The sequence below is a fragment of the Trichosurus vulpecula genome, chromosome 1, assembly GCF_011100635.1.
Source record: "Trichosurus vulpecula isolate mTriVul1 chromosome 1, mTriVul1.pri, whole genome shotgun sequence".
Lineage (NCBI taxonomy): Eukaryota > Metazoa > Chordata > Mammalia > Diprotodontia > Phalangeridae > Trichosurus > Trichosurus vulpecula.
Window position 1 is genome coordinate 34,790,270 of NC_050573.1, and position 20,750 is coordinate 34,811,019.

Consider the following 20,750-nt stretch of genomic DNA (forward strand, 5'->3'; position numbering starts at 1 on the left):
ACTCAGGGCAGCCAAAATGGGACACCAGCCTCTGGATACAATCTGACCAAGGCCAGTGGGCAGAAGAAGGCCTGCTTCCCTTATTCTGAACACTCTACCTCCTGGTAGAGCTCTTCTTCTGGTACCCCAAGGATGCCCAAGTAAATGCAAAAAACATGACTCGAACAATTGAACAATTTCTCCTCTCTCCAATTAACCCTCCACACAGCTGTTAAAATCTTCCTCAATCATAAATCTGACGTCACTCAAGAATCTTCAAAGGATTTCTATTGCTTCTAGAATAAAATACAAATTCCCCTCCCCACACCACTCCCCAGGAAAATGTAAGCTCCTTGAGGCCAGGGATTTTTTTTTTCCTTTCAACTCCCAGAGCCTAGCACAGGGTCTGATCCAGGTTAGGCACATCATGAATGTATGTTGGATTGGATTGGAAGAGTCTGAACAAAATGGCCAAGAAATCCCTTCCAGTTCTAGAGCTCTGATCCAAAGACCTGGGAGGAGAGAGGGGGCAGGTCTGTTCTAACTCAAGAACCCAATTGATAAACATCTGGAGTCACACAAAGTCTAAACAAAGTGGGGTGGGGAGGAGGAAACATTGTTTATCTACAAAGGGATTCTTTGCTTTATTACCATAGAGACGCTTTTTTTAAAACCAGCATCCTTGGCTCTTTTACAGGAGGCCCCAATAGGCCAAATTGGTCAAAATTCTATTTATTCTCCACCTTTCAGGAACCTGACTCTTGTCTAAAAGGAAGTCAATACGAGCCCATTTCCTTAGAATTCTGTGTGTTTTTTGTTGTCATCTTCTACCCTGCCCTCCATCTATTTCCACTTCTACCCCCCAAGGTACAGGCTCGCTTCTTCAGAATGTGATCACCTGTGAACCGTGACCCACAGCTTTTCCTGTAGACAGCCAGCACAAAGGACATGGGGGCCATTTAACAGCATTGCCCCACCCATGCCTCCCCCTCCTCCCTGCCCCATGAATTTTATGATTGGACTGCAGATTCAGGTCCTTTGCTTACAACCAGACAAACCACAAGGGCAGGCTGGGGCTTCCTGTTGCAAGGTCTGTATAAAGTACCTTGGTCCCAAAAAAAGAGACCAAGAGAAACTCCTTAAACCCTTGAGGTCTGGGTCCCATACAGTCCCTCTCCTACCTCCTCTCCTTCTACTGTTTGACCGTGCCATCCAGGCCCCTTACACACACGTGTCTCTGTCTCTCTGTTACTTTCTCCTCAGTCTCTCAACTCTCCATCTCTCTGTCTCTCTCTCTCTCTCTCTGTCTCTTTCTCTGTCTCTGTCTTTCTCACAGTGTCTCTGTCTCTCTGTCTGTCTGTCTCTCCTTCCTTCCCTCCCTCTCTCACCCTCAAACTTGGTGTGGATCACGCCAACTGAAACTCATTTTCTCTTTCCCCACACCTTCCCAGGACGGCTCCCCCAGAGCCATGTCGAGATTCCTGAGACACTTCACTGTGGTCGGCGATGACCACTACAAATGGAACACCAGATATAAGAAATGGGACAACGAAGATGACGAGGATGAACCCCCACAGATGCCGACAGCACCAGCGCCAGCGGCCGTCGCTCCTGGGACCGAGAGCAGTCCCGCTGAAGTTCCAGGGGAGGTTGTGACCCCTCCAAAGGTCCCCCCAGACTTCAGGACTGTGATGAGGAAGATCTTCAGTTCCCACAGGTTTCAGGTAGGTGCCACTGAGAGCTGGACCAGCGGGATGGGGCAGGAGAAGGTCTAGATATAAGAGTCAGGAGGTCTTGGCTACTGGGCAGTCAGGTACCTGGGCTGAGCCTCAGTGTCTACGAAGTGGAGATAATAAAACCTGCCCTCCCCTACCTTGCAATGCTATTGAAACTGGATAATCAGATGATAGCTGTGAGTTTTTTAAAAGTTCAGAGCATTCAAGGGTCATCTTCACCAAGTACTTTTGTTATTATCATCACAATCATAATAATTATTATTAAAAAGAGAAAATGAGTGTGCTGCCTGTTCTGCCCACTTCCCATTTTCCCCTTTAGAATTGCAATGTCAGAACTGGAAGGGACCTTAAAACAGATTATCGAACCTGGGAGGGGTCCTAGAACAGGGAATGTCAGCTTTGGAAGGGTCCTTAGAACAGGGAATGTCAGAGCTGGAGGAGCCTTAGAACATGAAATATCAGCTTTGGGATGGGCCTTAGAACAAGGGGATGTCAGAGCTGGGAGGGGCTTTAGAACAGGGAAAGTCAGGGCTGGGCAGGACCTTAGAACAGAGAAAGTCAGAGCTGGGAGGGGCCTTAGAACAGGGAAGGTCAGAACTAGGAGGGGCCTTAGAACAGGAAAATGTTAGAGCTGGGAGAGAGCTTAAAACAGAGAAAGTCAGAGCTGGGAGGGGCCTTAGAACAGGGAAGGTCAGAACTAGGAGGGGCCTTAGAACAGGAAAATGTTAGAGCTGGGAGAGAGCTTAGAACAGGGAATGTCAGCTGGGAGGGGCCTTAGAACAGGGAGAGTCAGGGCTGGAGGGGCCTCAGAACAGGGAGGTTCAGAACTAGGAGAGGCCTTAGAACCTAAAATGTTAGAGTCTGAATGAACTTGAGGTCACTAAATATCTGAGCTGGAAGGCCCCTGGAATCACCCAAGTCAGCCCCCTCTTTTGGCAGATAAGGAAAGTAGAGACACTGAAAAGGCCCTGGTGAACAGAGGCCTTAGATATGGGCTGGGAAGTTGGACCCATTCACCCTGCTGTGTGACTTTAGACAATCTCTTGCCCTCTCTGAGCCTTCCTTTTCCTCCTTATGTTTGATCCCTGCCTGTGCCTAGAAGTAAAAACAGGGAGCACATCCCTGGAGCTCTGAGCATCCCTGTTGGATGCCAAAATGCTCTGTGCGGCTAAGAAGCCAGGAAGAACTGTCAGAATTAATTCTTGAACAGTTATTTTTGTGACCCTGCTCACAGGCCCCTAGGCATGGACATGGCTAGAAATAGAAATGAACCTGATTCTCCAGACTGTGCAGATGTCATTTCCATTGTACCTGGGGGTGGGAAGCAGCCTTGCTTCTCTTCTGTCACCATCCCTATTCAGCTCTTAATACATTTTCCCCTTCCTGGGGCTTAGAGGGAGATAAGCTGACCAAAGGCCCATTTCCAGTCTGGGATCAGCCCATTCCTCCTAAGGCTGTGACAGGCAGAGAATCACAATATTAACTTGGGAAGAATATCCCACCCAGCCATCTCCATCACTCCAAGTAACGGGCTCAGCCAACAAACAGACCTTCATGTGGCCAAGAGGGCTCACCCTTCCCCAGGGGCTTTGGACCACAGGGCTTCATTCCCCAACCCTGGCCAGACCCTGGGCCTGGAACAGGCCTTGGAGAGTAGGGCCAAGGGAAAAGAATCAAGCAAGTGTGTAAGAAGGTTGGAGGTCTGCACACTCTTTACACACATTCCCTCATTCAGTCACAGTATACAGCTGGTGCTGTGCTGTGCACCCTGGGGAAACAAGAGAAGGAGAAGGGAGAATGGTCCTGTTTGTAGTACAGTGGGAAAGCCTTTGATCTGTAGGCAGAGAACTTGGCTTCAGATCCCACCTCTGATGCTTGTTAACTGAGTGACCCTGGGCACATCGGCAAATCCTCCCTGACATCAGTTTACTGATCTGTAAAATGAAGGGGTTGAATTCAGTGGCCTCTAAGATAGATGGATGCAGGGGGGAAGGAGGAAAGAGGAGAGAAAAAGAGAGGAAGGGAGAGATGAGGGGGGAGAGAGAGAGAGAGAGAGAGAGATAGAGAGAGAGAGAGAGAGAGAGAGAGAGAGAGAGAGAGAGAGAGAGAGATTGAGAAGAGAGAGAACAAGCAAGCCTGCATTTATTATGTGTTTACTATGTGCCAGGCACTGTGCTTAGTGTGAGATAAAAATACAAGCAGACAAGACAGTCACTACTCTCAGAAAGCTTTCCTTCTAATGGGGGAAAACAGCACATAGTGAGGAGCTGGAAAGGGGGGAAGGGAAGGCTGCTCCAGGGGAGGTAGAGAAGTCCCAAGAACAAAGAGGGGGCTTTGATTGAGCTCTAAATCCACAACGGATGATTCCAGCAACTATTTCTGTTGCTTTAAGGTTTTGAAAGCACTTTTTTCACAACTAACCTGTGAGTGATCTTTATGTCCATTTTACAGATTAGGAAGCTGAGGCACAGAGAGGCAAAAGGTCACAAAACCAGCTCTTAGGAAGGGCAGAATTTGAACACAGGCCTCTTCTGATCACATGTCCAACAAGCTTTTCCTCTCCCCCATTCTGCCTTGGTTTCCTCACCAGTCCCACCACAGAATCTTAGAAGAAGCCTCAGCTGCCATCTGATCCCACCTGTGTCTCACTCTAACCCACCCAACAAATGGTCCTCCAGCCTTGGCTGGAAGCTCTCTCGTGAAGGGACCCCCCTCCGATACCCCCTCCCCCCACCTCCTGAGGCAGTTCACTGCATGTTTGGGTGAGACAAGCAGTTAGGAAATTCTCCCTGACATCCAGACCTCAATTAATTCCTTGCAGCTTGGGACCAGTGTTCCTGAGTCTGCTTTCTGGGGCCAAGCAGGAAAAGAACTGTCAAATTCCTCTTGCACAGGACAGCCCTTGATGTACTTGAATCAAGAAACGAATCAGTCAAGAAGCAATTTATGAAGGGCCATCTCTAGGCCAAGTACCAGGGGTTCAAAGATAAGATAGTTCTCCTGTTTTCCCTGAACTTCCTCTTCCCCAGCTCACACACCATGCCGGCTCCCTCCCACCACCCCATTCCTTCAGTCCAGCCTCAGATGGCATAAACTCAAACCACTTCCCCATTGGGGCGGCCCTCCACCTCCTACACTCACCGTCCCTGCTGCCTGCCATACATTGTGAAAATGTAGTGTATGCCTGTAACAGGTTGAGTAGGTGTGGGTAGGGACCTGGAGGCAGCAAGGACATACACCTTTGCAGAGCTTTGGTGGGGAAGGGGTGCAGAGAGACAGGATGGAGCCTGAGAGATGGGCTAACAGTGCACAGAGCACTAGACCTGGAGTGAGGAAGACCTGGGTTCAAATCCAGCCTCAGACACTTCCTAGATGTGTGACAGTGAGCAAGTCACTTAACTCTGTCTGCCTCAGTTTCCTTATCTGTGAGATGGGGGTAAGAACAGCACCTACCAGCCAGGGTTGTTGTGAGGAGCAATGAGGTGATATTTGTAAAGTGCTTAGCATAGTGCCTGGCGTAAAAAAGAACCATACAAATCCTTGTTCCCCCCCTCCCCGCCACCCACGGACAGATAGGCAGGGTTAAGGGAAGACTTTCTGAGGACTGGGCAGATGTGAGGACGCAAAGGAGCAAAGAGCCAGTGGAAAGGGAGAGATGGAAGATGTTAGAAAGGGAAGGGGTCATGGAGGTGCATTAGAGAAAGTGAGAGGGTGTGGGGTCAGGTCATACAAGGCTGAGGCCGGTGGAGATCAGAATGACCCAGAGGCACTGCAGAAACCTTACTGGAAGAAACAGCACTTTGGTTTCAGTCGTAGAGGCTGATGGTGGCCCAGCCTTTGAGCTCCCTGATAGGGCAGTGGTGGGGCTCCTTTCTCTCCGGGTCCCAAGACTTAGTCCCCAGGCAGCATCAGCCAGAGTTGCCAATTCAGAAACGTTCCTGCCCCAACCTCTCTTTGCTTTCTTAGAGGTTTTTTTTTTAAATCAAAAATGATTAATTTAGGGCCCATTAACAAAAACAAAGCCCAAATGACCAAAACTGTGAAGTCGAGATTGTTTGAAAACCACCTCTAAAAGCAGGCCTTATTCACATTGACAAAACAATGACAAAAAATGTTGTTGATGACCCTGTTCCCTTCTGATCTCTTTGCCATCTGTGTAATTTCCCCCCTTTGGGTTGAGTTGCTTTTATTCTTTTGCATCTTTTTATCTCCAGGAGGGCCTTACATGGTTGCTGATTGACTGTCAATTGACTTTTTAAAGCAAAGCTGTAATCAGTGTGTTCTGATTCTCCTTTCTTCCTTTGGCATCATTTCTTGTCTTTCCATATTTGGGGGTGGGTGGGGGGGGCAGGAGGACCTGTGATTTTATTGGTACAGGGAACTCCCAGATGATAAAGTTGTCTCGACTAATGCAGTGCTAGACCCGCAACACAGACTCTTAGAGTTACCTGGGCCACTTAGAGAGTCTTGCCCAGTGTCTCACAGCAGCCAGCGCATACATGAGGCAGGATTTGAACATAGGCCTCTTGATTCTGAGGCAGATTCTCTATCCAGGATGCCATGGTATCTCTAAGTCTTTCTATTTTCCTTTGTATTCTTCATATTTGACATTTTGTGTAACAGCAATATTTCATTATTTTAATACATAATATTAATATACTATATTATAATTTGTATTCATGTATTTCTTATGTAACACAGAAAATATACACTCTATTTAATATATAATCATTTATATATACACACATATAAATGGAGGGTTTACCAAGAGCTTTGCGTACATTATTTGATTTCAGCCCCACAGTAACCCTATGACTTAGGTTCTATAGGTTTAATTATGCCCTTTGTACAGAGCAGGAAGCAGACACTCCTGGAGGTTTAGGGACTTGCCCGTAGCGACTGTCAAAGATGGGCATAGAATCCAGGTGTCCTCCAGGTTGAACCCCTAGGCCATTCCTAGTTCTTTGAGAGTGGAAGTGAAGCAGCTGCAAATATCAGGATAGGTCTGTTTTTTCCTCTTTTAATGATACCTTTAGGGTGTGGTCCCAGGAGTGGGATCACAGGGCTGTGAAGCAGGATCAGGTTGATAATTCTCATTGTGCGTTAAAGGGTTACTTTTGTGCTTCTGAACAAAGGTTGTACCGGTTCTTGTTTTCCGTCAGTGTATGTTTCAACAACCTGCTAGCAGCTGTTGTGGGGGTGAAAGACAAACACAAGCCCAACAACAAGAATGCTACCAGCACGCTGCAAAAGCCCAGGTTCTTTTGATCTGCTTTACTAAGGAAAGCAACGTTAAGGGGTTAACAAGCTTACTTTAATTCAGCATACAAATACCATTCACTTAGTTCAGGAGAAAAAACCAGCACCCTGAACTTCAGAATAAATACAAACAAATTACAAACATCAACAGACAGACCTTGTCTGATTCAAATCCCAATACATAGTTACCAGAGTTGAACAAAGTCCCAGCATCTGGGTTTATGAGCTGGAGGGCTGTTAGCTACAGCTGCTGGAGTCTCTGCATCAGTGCACCACCACAAGTGAGAGCCCCAAAAAAGAGAAAGCCAACTCCTGGTTTTATATCTTTTTTCAGGGTCAAGGGTGAGTCACACATACGACTCACCCACGTGACATAGAATCCTCACAAAGAGGGGACTTAAACCCACATGGTCTAAAAGCCTCTGTTGTCCCAAATATGTCACTCAAACTCATGTGTAAACTAGGCCCTCCCCTGAGGCAAAGAGGCCACCAAGGACACCCAAATCTAATCAAGAAAACAAAGGCCAAATTCTTCAAGGGCACTTGGTTTAACTGAGTGCTGAGAGCCCATTTTGTTTACCAACACAGTGTATTAGTGTGTCCATTTTCCCACAGTCCTGCCAACATTGAGCTTTAACCTTTATTTAACTGAGCACCACACAGCTGTTTAACCCACATTGTCTCAGTATGAAAGAGTTTAAACTTTCTTTCCGGTTCCTATTGGAACAATTTGTGGGTTTTCCACATTTTTTAGAATAATCTGTTCATACCTTTCTGGTGGGCTGATAGAAGGCACAATAGATAGAGCAAACAGGCCTCAAGTCAGGAAGACCTGAGTTCAAATCCGGCCTCAGACACTTCCTAGCGATGTGACCCTGGGCAGGTCACTTAACCCTGATTGTCTCAGTTTCTTATTATGTAACATGAGCTGGAGAAGGAAATGGTGAACAACTCCAGTATCTTTGCCAAGAAAATCACTAACAGGGTCACAAAGAGTCAGAAAGGACAGCAACAAATCTTTTAACCTTCAAACTCTCATACGTAGAAGAAAATATCACTTGACTTATTTTCACTGTGAAGAGTTTAAAACAATTTTCCTCTTCTTCTTCCCATAGGTTATCATCATTTGCCTGGTCATCATGGATGCCTTGCTGGTGCTTGCTGAGCTGATGTTAGACTTGAAAATCATCCAGCCGGACCAGGACCGCTATGCTGCCAGGGTAGGCCACAGATGGCTTATTTCTCTTGTCATTGTTCCCTCTCTTATCTTACTTTGAGGCCCAGGTTATACCACAGTAGCTCACCCCAAAGAGCACCCGACCCAAGCACATTCTGGTACTTGAATAGGGATTCATCTCAGAGGCTTTCTTATAAAGGGCCAGCCTTGGAGTCAGGAAGACGAGTTCAGATCCTACCTATGAGGCTTATTAGCTGTGTGACTGTGGAAAAGTCACCTAAGGTCTCTGAGCATCACTTTCCTCATCTATAAAATGAGGCCATTGCACTAGATGGTATGTGAGGTCCTTTTAGTTCTAAATCTATGATCCTAAGCTCTCTGTGCCCCCAGGAAACTATCTAGGCCTATGAGATGAGTGGTGTGGGTAGAGGGAGTTTCTGACCCAGCTCTTGTCCCCCACTGATGAAATTGCCATTCCCCACCCCATACCCTCCAAAAAAGAATGTGTCCAAAACAACTCTGTGAAGTCACAGCAGCCTGAATAAATCCTAAGGCCCTGCTGTGAAGAAGGACTCAGGAGCAGGGGGAAAGCTGCCCAGGTTTGCAGAGATCATGTCCCTGGAGCCCAGGCTTCTCATCTCCTGCTCCAGGGAACTCTCTCCACCATATATCATATGCCCTCCCCCACAGACTCCATCACCAGGGTAGGTGGTTACAACTTCCCTTTCCCTTCAAGGCCTCCCTGGGTGTGGATGTTAATCTGAGTTTATTGAGATAAAAAATGGTCAGTCAGTCAGTCAACAAACAATTAAACACTTACCATGTGATAGGTGCTATGCTGAGGGCTGGGCATAGAAAGCCAAAGCAAACAAACAACCAAAGAAAAATCCAGAGTCCTTGCCCTCCCAGAGCTTCCATTCTAATGGGAAAGACACACAAACAAATGTGTCCCTTGGAGATGTCTACAGAGCAGGGGGGAGGAAATGTCAGGAGGAAGGTGGGAAGGAAGCCTGGAAAGCCACAAGGCACAAGGGAGGGGACCAAGCATTCCAGGCCTGAGGGATGGCTGATAGGAAGGCTTGGAGACAGGAGGAATGGTGTGTGTGAGGAACAGCCAGGGGCCAGTGCATCTGGGAGTGGATGGAGGGGAGTCAGGTGTAAGAAGACTGGAAAGGGAAGAAGGGGGCAGCTTATGGAGGCTGTACAAGCCAGACAGAGGATTTTAGATTTGATCCTGGAGGTAAGAGGGCCAGGAGCTCCTAGAGCAGGGCAGTGCCATAGTCACACCTGCACTGTAGAAAAACGATCCACACAGCTGAGGAGCATGGACTGGATTGGGGAGAGACCTGAAGCAGGCAGCCCCCCAGCACCTACTGCAATAGACCAGGAGGGAGGTGTTGACAGCCTGCAGGAGGGTGGGGGCAGTGTCAGAGAGACAAGGGGGTGTCTTTGAGGGATGTTGCAAAGGTAGAAATGACAAGACTTGACAATGGATAGATTGGATATGCGGGATGACTGTGAGTTAGGAGTCCAGGACTACATTGAGGTTTTGGGCTAAATGACTGGAAGCAGGTGGTTCCTGTGACGAGGAAGAGGGAAGGGTTTGGGAGGGCAAAGATAATGAGTTTTGTTTTAGACGTGTTAAGTTTGAGATGTCTCTGAGGCCTCCAGTTGGAAATGTCCAAGAGGGAGCTGGGGACGCATGATTCTGTAGCTCAGTAGAGAGACTAGGGCTGGCTGTGTAGACCTGGGAATCCTGTGCATAGAGCTGGAAGCTGATGGGAGTGAAAGGAGAAGGAGCTTAGGACACAGCCTAGGGGGACAGGCACAAGTGTGGCATGAGTGAGGAAGCAGCCAGGGAGACTGAGAAGGAGCTGACAGCCAGACAAGAGGAACCAGCAGAGAACACTGTCATGAAAACCTAGAGAAGAGAGCATTCAGGAGGAGGTGATGGAAAATGTCAAATCCTGCCGAGGATCAGGACTGAGGAAAGGCCATTCGATTTGGCAATTGGGAGATCAGTGGGGATTTGGGAGAGAGCCGTTTCCATCAAATGATGAGGTGAGAAGCCAAGGGAATGGAGGCACAGATTGGAGGTATCTTTCTCAAGAAATTCACCTGAGAAAAGGAGGTAAGAGTGAAGGTTTTTTGAGTCTGAGGGAAACATGGGTATGTTTGTAGGCAGTAGGGAAGCAGACAGTAGATGGAGAGAGATCAATGCTAAGAGAGAGAACAAGGATGGTAGTTTTGTCAATCTGGTGCAGAGAATGGGAGGGGATGGGATTGAAACCAATTGTAAAGGGCGGACCCTGGCAAAAAGATGGGCTACCTCTTTATCTGAGACCAGATAAAAGGAGGAGATAAAAGAGGAAGATATCTGAGCAATTTGAGGTGAAGAGGACAGAAAATGGAGCTCGCCATTAACAGTTTCATGGGTTTGGGGTTTTTTTTTTTTTTGGTTAAACATGAGGCAGCCTCGACCTTAAGTTAAGACTGTAGTGGTAGGGGCGTAGAGGGAGGATTGAAGAGAGATAAGAACGTTTGGAAGAGCCACAGTGGATGGAGGGGATAGTGAATCAATTGCAGAGTAATAAAAAGTTTGCCTTGCTTCAGTGAAGGCCCAGTTGAGACGAGATAACATCGGTTTGTAGTTAGTTCAGTCAGTAAGATTTTGTGACTTCTTCCCACTTGGTTCCACAGCACATGAGTAGAATCAAAGGAGGTGAGTAGTAGGAGTCTTCCAGGGTCCAAGCTGGGTAAGGCATGATAATCCCCTGGACAGAGGGGAAAAGGGAATCCTGCTAGAAGGTAGTCTAGTGTTGAGTTGATTCGCCAAGGGATTGAGATATGGTGGCCAGTCAATTCAGGGGTGATGACCTGGGAAATGGCTGGGGGGGGGTGATATTGAAGGTCACGATGAGGTTAAAAAACAAAGTTGAGGGTTGTAAGGCAGAGAGAAAGGTGGAATGATAAGAGATGGTGATTAGATTAAGGAATTTCAGAGTTCATGAACATGGAAGTGGAATATTTGGGCATGATGGCAAGATCAAGGGGGTGAGCATCTCTGTGAGCAGCTGAAGTGGAGTGGAGAAGGTCATGGGAAATGAGTAATTCAGGAATGAGGAAGGTAGGTGTTTGATGGGTTGTCATTACGCATGTCTAAGTCTCCTCCTGAGGGTAGGAGATGGAAAAGAGAGAAAAGTTTTGAGCCAGGAGCTTAGCTTTTTGAGGAAAGAAAGAGAATGTCTTGGGCTGGGGGATGGGGTGGGGGTGGGGGGATGTCTATAGCTAACAGCCCCCAGGATTTCCTATTGAGTAACAGATTTGGCTAGCATGAATCTCAAAACAGGAAGTTGTCTAGTGAAAGTTGCCTCACACCTAGCGAAGGTGTTCAAGGGAGGATTTGAAAGTGGTAATGGGAGAACAAGGAATATTCTGACTTCCCCACCACAAGCAGGGAGTTGGGAGAGGAGAGGATATAGAGACAAGGTATCCAATACTAGAAACTGCCTGCCTCAGTTTCCTTATCTGTAAAATGAGAAAAACAACAGCACCTACCTCCTGGAGCAAAATCACAGGATGAGATAATATTTGTAAAGCGCTTTGCGAGCCTTAAAGTGCTACGTAAATGCCAGCAATCGGCAACGTAAGTGGCCAGTGTACAGCACAGTTCTTGTCTGTAAAGTCCCAGTTTCTCATCCCATGATTCCCTTTAGAGTTGTGAGGATAGCCACCATCCTGGCTTGGCATGTCAGCCTGCTCTTTCTTTGATTCTCAATCCAACAAACTTTTTTAGAGCATCTACTATGTATCTGATGAATGTAGTGGACACAGAACCAGCCTCAAACCCAGGAAGACTAGGTTTAAGAATGTCTTCTGACATTGACTGGCTGTGTGACCATGGCCAAGCCCCTTAACCTCTCAGTGCTCTGGGATATTCCCTCAGTCTGTGAGTTTCAGAAAAGGTGTTGGCCTGCATTGACAGAGGGAATTTGCTCACCTGGGAGTTCCCTATATGGGTCCAGCCCCTCTCCCTTTCTTCAAATGTGCAGGGTACTAGGGTACTGGGGACAGAAAGACAGAAATGAAACAGCCCCTGACCTCAAGCAGCTTTAAAAAAAATAAGCAGCAGGCTACAACAGATCATAGAACTAGAGCCAGAAGAGACCTCATCAAATAAACCAAGCATTTCTATTAAGTGCCTACTGTATGCCTTGCATGGTGCTAAACAGTGTGGATACAAAGAGAGGCAAACATGGTCCCTGCTCTCAAGAAGCTCCCAGTCTAATGGGGGAAACAACACATCCAGAAGTCTGTACAACTCATCTGGTCCAACCCTCTTCCCTCACGCACCCATTTTACAGATTTAGGAGATGGAGGTCCAAGGAGGGGTAAGTGATTTGCTCAAGGTCACACAACTAACAAGCATCAGAGACTAGAATTAAACCCAGGTTCTCTGACTACTACTACCACCACCACCACCACCAGCAACACTAATATACCTATTACCGTTACTACTACTACTACTAGTATTACTACTACTCCTGTTCCTGTTCCTACTACTGCTATCACTACCACCACCACTACTACTACTACTACTGTCAATACTACTTCTATTGCTATTACCATCACTACTAGTATTAATACTGCTACTATTATGCCTACTACTACTACTCCCACCACCACTGCTACTAATACAGTTTCACACTGTCTTCAATATTTACAGGGGGCAACCCAAACAACCTAGGCAAGAACACAAAAATGAATAGCCATGCAGCGTAAAACTGAGAGCTCCCAACTTGATCATCTAAGTAGCCAAGAAGATGCAGAATGAAAGAGAGGTCAAGATAGATGGAGATGGAGGAGGGGGTTTCCTAGAGGAAGTACCTTTTATGCCGAGTCTTAAGGGAGGTGATGAATGTCGAAAGAAGGTGGGACTTGTGCTTAGAGGAAGCCTTAAAATAACATTGGGTATTCCTTTTACCTTAAAGTGAGAGTCTCTCTGGAGATGCACAGAGCATGAGAGTTCATTTTATCAACAGAAGGAAGCAGACATAGAAGTTTCCCAGTGGTCATACAGGTTGTTGAGTAGAATACTTGGGGTTAAGGGACTATTAACAAAAAGTCCATCACTAGCTAGAACAAGGCTAGACCAGGGTTTAAAGCAAGAGGAGAATCACCCCTAATCTCCCCTCTCTGGTGCTTCAAAGTGGTGAGAAGCTGACCCAGGGCTTTTGAAAGCAACTGTATACCTGTCTTCTGAGACCAGCCTAGCTAATTTCTTTTTTTAAAAAAAAAATTAATTCTTTTATATCCAAACGTATCACTCTTTGCTCTCCTATCAGCCAACATCACTTTTAAGAAAAAAAATTTTTAAAGAAAAACGGAAAAAAAACCAAGTTCAACAAAACCAACCAACACATCAGTCATATATAATAGTATATGTACTCCATCAAATACAATAGTATATGTACCACTGTAATGGTAATCAGGGTGGGACTTTTTTACTGTTTTCTTTTTTAGAATGCTGAAGTAATCAAGTGCCTTTGAGTAAGTTGTGCTAGGTGCAAAGCCCCAGGCCCACACCCTTGTGCTAACTATGTGTGAAGCCTTCAGGCCCTAAGAAGGGTATATAAACTCAGAGGTTAGCCTTCTGTTTGGGGCTCTCACTCCCTGGAAGAGTGTCCTGTGATCTGACTAGATGAGGGCAGCCACTGTTAGGAGCTCCTAAGCTTTGGAAAACCCAGATGTTGGTGCTTCTCTGGTAACTATGTATACTGTGATTTGGTTACACAGAAATGTTGATCTGTTTATATTGTCTTTGTTTGTAATTTCTGTTTGTGTTCTCTCTGAAGTTCAGGGTGCTGGGTTTTCCCCCAGAACTAAGTGAATGATATATGTATGTTTAATTAAAGTGAGACTGTTAGCCCCTTAAAGTTGCTCTCCTTAGAAAAACAAATCAAAAAACCTGTGCTGTCAGCCTTCCTATGTGCTGGTGGTGGTGTTGTTACAACCATACTCAAAACCTCCTACCTCTGCAAAGAAGAGAGAGAAGTCAATTTTTTCCACTCTTCTGTGGGGACTAAGCTTGGTCATTATAATTAAAGATGGCTCAATTTAAGTTTTTTTTTTTAATTTTTCCATTTATATTTTTTGGTCTTTCTTTGCATCTCCCATGCTTAGCACACTGGCTGGCACATAGTAGGTATTTAGTAAATGCTTGTTGACTGACTACATTGCTGTAGTCATCGTGTATGTTGTTTACCTTGTTCTGTGTCTCTGAATTCTTCAAATTCATCATTTTCTTAGGCACAGTAAGATCCCATTGCATTTATGTAGGGAAACAGTTACCCATTCTCCCAACAATGTGTCTCAGTCTAGCTAATTTCAGAGAGGCTTATCACCAGGTTGATCAAGGGATGATGGATTTTTCAGCCATAGCAACTCCACAGAAATTTCCAAAATTGTTTTGAATAACATTAGTTGATAAAAGCAGCACTTATTTGACACTTTAAGGTTAACAAAACATTTCATATATGTTATCTCGTTTGCTTTTCATAACCTCGTAAGATAGTTAGTCAGTGAAGATTTATTAAGTGGCTACTGTGTGCCAGGAGCTGTACTAAACTCTAGGGATTAAAAAATAGGCAAAAGACAGTGCCTGCCCTCAGAGAGCCCATAAGTAAAGAACTATGCAAAAACAAGCTCAATATTTGAGAAACAGGATATAATTAAGAGAAGGAAGGCACTGGAACTAGGAGGGGTTAGGAAAGGCTTTCTATAAAAGACAGAATTCTAGGTGGTGCAGTGAGTAGAGCACCGGCCCTGGAGTCAGGAGGACCTGAATTCAAATCCGGCCTCAGACACTTGACACATGTACTAGCTGTGTGACATTGGGCAAGTCACTTAATCCCAACTGCCCTGCCAAAACAACAACAACAACAACAAAAAGACAAAAACAAAAAACAAGAAGACAGGATTCTAATTATGATTTGCGGGAAGCCAGTGGGAGGAGATAAGGAGGGAGACTAGTGATGATGATGACATGACGATGATGGTGATGATGATGATGATGATGATGATGATGTGATGTGCAGAGTAGGTATAATTTAACTTTTGGCTCCCTGCCTGTTCTAGGTGTTCCACTATCTGAGCATCGCCATCCTGACCTTCTTCATGATAGAAGTTGCATTAAAATTATATGTCTTCCGCATGGAATTCTTCTACCACAAATTTGAGATCTTGGATGCCGTTATTGTGATTATCTCTTTTGTCCTGGATATTGTCCTTTTGTTCCAAGAGCATGTCTTTGAAGCCCTCGGCTTATTGATCCTTCTCCGACTTTGGCGGGTGGCCAGGATTATCAACGGTAAGTCCCAGTACTGGCAGGTCCTCCATGAACTGTGTACTCATTCTGTAAGGCACTAGGCAATTTTGGGTTCCAATCTGACAAACATTTACCAAGTGCATACTTTAGACTACACCTTGCTTGGTGGTGGGAACACAAAGACCAACAACAAGGAGTGTCTGCCCTCAAGAAGCTTATCTTTCTTTTTAAAGAATTCAATTTATTGATGCCTTTCATTCTTACAACACAATAATTTCAGGTAAGTGGCACTTATTAGACTTTACACATGGAGTAAGAAAAACCTGAGTTCAAACCCTACCTCAAACACTTACTAATTGTGTGAACCTGGGCAAGTCACTTAATCTTTGCCTGCCTCAGTTTCTTCATCTATAAAATGGGGATAATAATAGAACCTACCTCCCTGGGTTGTTGTGAGGATAAAAACTGATAATATTTATAAAAAGCTTTGCAGGCCTCAAAGCAGGATATAAATGCTAGCTATTACAATTTTTAACATCATTATTATTTATTTTTTATAGATACTCTCACCCATATACAAGTCAGAAATGAAACCACCACTCCCTTATAACACTTAAGTAAAAATAACCAATACAGTACCGCTGTCTGATAATGTATGCAGTGTTCTGCCCCTAGACTTCCCCGCCTCATTGCTGAGAAGAGATACTTCAGTATCTATTTTCCAGGACCAAGATTGGTTATTACAATTAATCCAAGTTCTACTCCCTTTTTCATTCTGTACATTACACTCTTTAGTGTGATGTATCTGTTGTTCATTTCACTCTGCATCAGTTTATAAAAATCTTCTGGTACTTCTCTGAACTCCTCATATTGGTCTTTCCTTAGCACTCAATGAGATTACATTGTATTGGGTGGAGTGAGATCGGGGATAAGGTATGTGCTCAAACATCTTCCCCCCGCTCCCTGCCTCTCCCCCTACTTTGTCTATTATGGTCTTTTCTGCTCCTAAGGAGTTCAGCACCCAAATGAGGTAGAAAGATCAAATGTCCTATCATGGCTTCTCCTGTGGCTCTATGTTGGTATTGTAATATGCACTTTGATGGGAAATACGGCTTCCCCTTGCACTTAGAAGATAGGAAATTCTAATGATTCATTCTAAGGCTAATGCTTTTGTACGTTGGTGTTTACATGATCTCACTGATGTAGCACTTATTCTCCTGGTACAGAGTGTAATCTTCCCCTGCCCTCTTATCCTGAGTGATCCTTATTGGTGTCTTTCCACCAGACTGGTCTACTTGCTATTCCCTGACTTATAGATTTCATGCAACATTTCTGTGCCTTTACAAAGACTGTCCTATATACATACACACACACATATACATACATATAATATGTATGTATATATGTATGTGTGTATATATATACATACAACACATATATGTATATGTGTATGTGTCTATATGTATGAAATCCATTTCCTCCATGGCCTCCACCTCTTAGAATTCAAAGCTTCCTTAAAAGCTCAAGTCAAATGCCACCTCCCCAGGAGAGCCTTCCCTATCAGCCCTAGTTGTTAATCCTTTCTCCCTCAATCAGTCAAAACCAACATTTACTAAGCACCATAATATGTGAAAGGAACTCTGCTAAGTGCTGAGGATACAAAGCTATAAGGGGAAGAATGGCTGCCCTCAAAGAGCTTACATTCTATTGGGAGAGATAACATGTACACATGTATATACTTGCATATAAAATAGATACAAGAAAGATATACTGATATAGAGAAATAGATCTCAAATTATATTATGTTTATCTGTTTAAATGTTCTATCTTCTTTACCTCCCACCCTCTACTCGCCAAGTAGGATACAGGTTCCTTGAGAGCAGGGCCTGTTTTTTGCTTTTGTTTTTCTATTCCCAACATTTAGCACGTAGCAGGCACCTAATGCTAGTTGACTCAAATTGAATTTAATCTTTTTGACATGCTGAACATCTTTTTCTTGATCTTTCAATACGACAACAGAAATAATCACATTTATATAGTCCCTTAAGATTTGCAAACCCTTCACATATATATCTCATTTGATCCTCAAAACAGCCAGGTGAGGTCAGTGCTACTATTATTCTCATTTCACAGATGAGGAAACTGAGGCAGGGAGAAATTAAGTGACATGCCCAGGGTGACGCATCTAGCAATTGTCTGAGGCCACATTTAATTCAGATCTTCCTGACTCCAGACCCACAACGTAGTACTTGGGCTAGCTGTTATCCTTCCATCTGGTCATATGATGACCAGCCTGTCCTTCTTTCTGTTCATATGGACCCTTGATTATGTCTTTTACATCATTTCCTGTGCACAAATCATCTTTGGTAACATACTGTAGTCTGTGTATACCCATTGTCCATTTCTCTATCCTCTCTAGGTCATTATCCATAACTTCCATCCTTCAGCCACAGGAATGTAAATGAGTTTATATAAATGAGAATACATTGGTAGCATGTTCCTTTCTACCTAACCTAATAGCTTCCTTGCCTCCTTGATATAAGTGGAGATTCCCTTCTTGTAGGGTTATATTGCACAGGGAGGCTTTTCCCAGAATAATTCCTTTTCTCCATTGGTTTGATGAATTTAGCTGTGGATAGTCTGGGAAAGTGAGGATGATGTGACTTGGAAAACACTAGGAATAGAGTTTAGACCTTTTTGAAGGGAAAAGGCTGAGTATCAATTGGACCTGTGTATAAGGGAGGACCCCTTCGTGTCCTTTAAGAATCTCAATGTGATGGCACCTCAGAGCTCACTTAGTCTAACCCATACCTGAATCTCTTCTGTAAGAAAGAAGTTCATGACAGGTCATGGAAATAAATGGGAAGATTTAGTTACTATTTGGTTAGAGTCAATATCCATAGGTTCTGGTCTTGGGGAAGGGAGGAAGGATACAGAAGAGGGATTTTTTTTAACTGACTAGACTGTGATTCTATGGCCAGTAAAGAAACTCCCTCCACCAAAGCAGATCAGAGCCTGTTTTTGCAACTGAAAGTCCTGGTGCATTGTCTGGGGCACCAAGAGATGTCCTGGCCAGGGTCACAGTCTAGGGTACATTAGAAATGGGACCTGAACCCAAGACTTCCCAGCCCCAAGGCCAGCTCTGTCATGCTGCATTTCACTTGGGAATTAAAAACCAGTAAATAACTTAAACCACCAGTAAATAACACTAAAAAGCTTATGGATACATGTACAGTCATAGAATCCCAGAGATATCAAAGGTAAACTCATACTTGAAGAAAAATACAGTCTATAACCCAGCCAATAAATGGTATTTTGAAGATTTCTAGAGAGAGAGAATGGCTACCTGCCAAATCATCCCATTCCACTTTTGGACAGCTCTAAATGGTAGGAAGTTTTTCTTTATAGCAAGCCTAAATTTTCTCCCATGGAAGAATTAACCCAGTCCTCTGAATTTTTCATGGCTTAGCTAAGGCATTTTTATTATTTGTGTCCACAAGGGAAGACCTTGGACACCAATCAAGGTGTCACAGTCATGTTCTCTGACAATGGGAAATATGGCTGCCTGATTTATGGTCTTACAACTGGGATAAGCAGACAAAGAATAAAGTGGGGGTGGCACAGAGTTACAACATGAAGGAGAGTAGCAATTCCCAAGAGAGAGAAGTACAGAGTTAAGAGATTGAACTAGGCATGGTTATCAGAATATTCTCAGAACACATATGTTAAGCAGGTGGTTTCCAATATGTAGCCTTGAGAAAGTATTCTTTCCTATAGGAACACATTTTCCCATAGTTTCTTTATACTTATAATGCCTAGTACATCCATGGGGTTTTGCAATGAGGCTATGCTTTCTAGAACAACAAACAAGACAGGCCTAGAGCCCTGATTCCACTCTTCGCAGGTCCTATCCCCTGTTCTTGGTTCTACCTGCTGGGACCAAGCAGAACAAGTCAATTCAAATTTCTTTTTGAAGCTGACAGTCCTTCAAATACTGGAAGACAAGTTCTATGTTTCTCCAAGTCATCTCTTCTCCAGGCTAAATACTACAGTTCTCTCCTCCGATCTTCATATAGCATGATTTCGAGCCTCTGTTTGCCTTCCTCTGCCCTCCTGTCTCTCTCATCCAGAATGTTAGCCATGCCTCAGTTTGGTGTCATCTGAAGATTCAATTAGCATGGCTAAGTTTCCAAGTTGTCACTAACAAACGTGAAGCAACACAGGGCCAAGCATAAATCCCTGGGGAGTTCCACTGGAAACCACCTTCCACGTGGATGTCAAACTTTTAATGACTGATAACTATCCCTAAATCCCTATCAATTAGTTTGTCTGGCATGACCTGCTCTTGACCAATTTGGCCTTTTGTAATCACTGTATTTTCTAGATGTTCAACAGTCATCCTTTCGATGAATCCTGGAATTTTGTTAGGAGAATCAAAAGCAAGCTCATGGGACTATAGTTTTCAGAATTCAATTCTCTTCCCTTTTTTTAAATATGGGGACATTTGCCCTTCCCTGGTCTTAAAATACCTCTATTGTCTTCTTTGATTTTTCAAAATCACTGGCAAATGGCTCAACAATCATATCTGCCTTTTCTTTGACTATCCTATGACACGGATCATCTAGGCCTGATGACTTGAACACATCAACACACCAACAGATCCTAAACTATCCTCCTGATTGCCCTTGATGGGTGCTAGGTGGCAGAGTGGATAGAGTGCTGGGCCTGGAGTCAAACAGAGTCATCTTCTTGAGTTCAAATCCAACCTCCGACACTTACTAGCTCTGTGATCCTGGGCAAGTCACTTAACCTTTTTGCTTCAGTTTCTTCATCTGTAAAATGAATAGAAGAAAATGGCAAACCACTCTAGTATCTTTACCAAGAAAACCCCAAACGAGCTCACAGAGTCAAAAACAACTGAAATGACTCAACGACAAATTACCTTTGCTATCGATGCCCTCTTAATCATTTTTGTCCTTTTTCCTTACCTGTGCTAAGGTCATTCTTCTTGGCAGAGAAAACAGAAGAAAAGTAAAACACCACCTTCTTTCTGCTCTCACTTATCACCATTCTATCCATCCTCAAGCAATGTTCATCTTCTTCCCTTGCCCTTCCTTCCATCTTCTATATGTCTTAAAAATCTAAATGGTTTGGTGAGCTCCCCATGATTCTACATCAATCTATTCCAACAACTGTTTTTTCTCCTTCTCATTGAGATGCTTTCTTTCAGTTCTTCAGAATTTCATACTTCATAGCTTCCTATTCCTCCAGG

General features: G+C 44.3%; 1 protein-coding gene across 3 annotated transcripts in view; it reads left to right on the forward strand.

The window, feature by feature from the left end:
* Positions 1 to 20,750, forward strand: part of HVCN1 (hydrogen voltage gated channel 1) — a 41,901-nt gene that overhangs the window by 14,494 nt on the left and 6,657 nt on the right. For 2 of the 3 annotated variants that reach the window (XM_036741626.1, XM_036741627.1), the window contains exons 3-5: positions 1,431 to 1,703; positions 8,090 to 8,194; positions 15,289 to 15,520. In XM_036741626.1, coding sequence (XP_036597521.1) covers positions 1,431 to 1,703; positions 8,090 to 8,194; positions 15,289 to 15,520 — 610 coding nt within the window. Of the gene's footprint in view, positions 1 to 1,098; positions 1,132 to 1,430; positions 1,704 to 8,089; positions 8,195 to 15,288; positions 15,521 to 20,750 lie in introns of those variants that run through there. The other variant, XM_036741628.1, reaches the window with a different exon arrangement.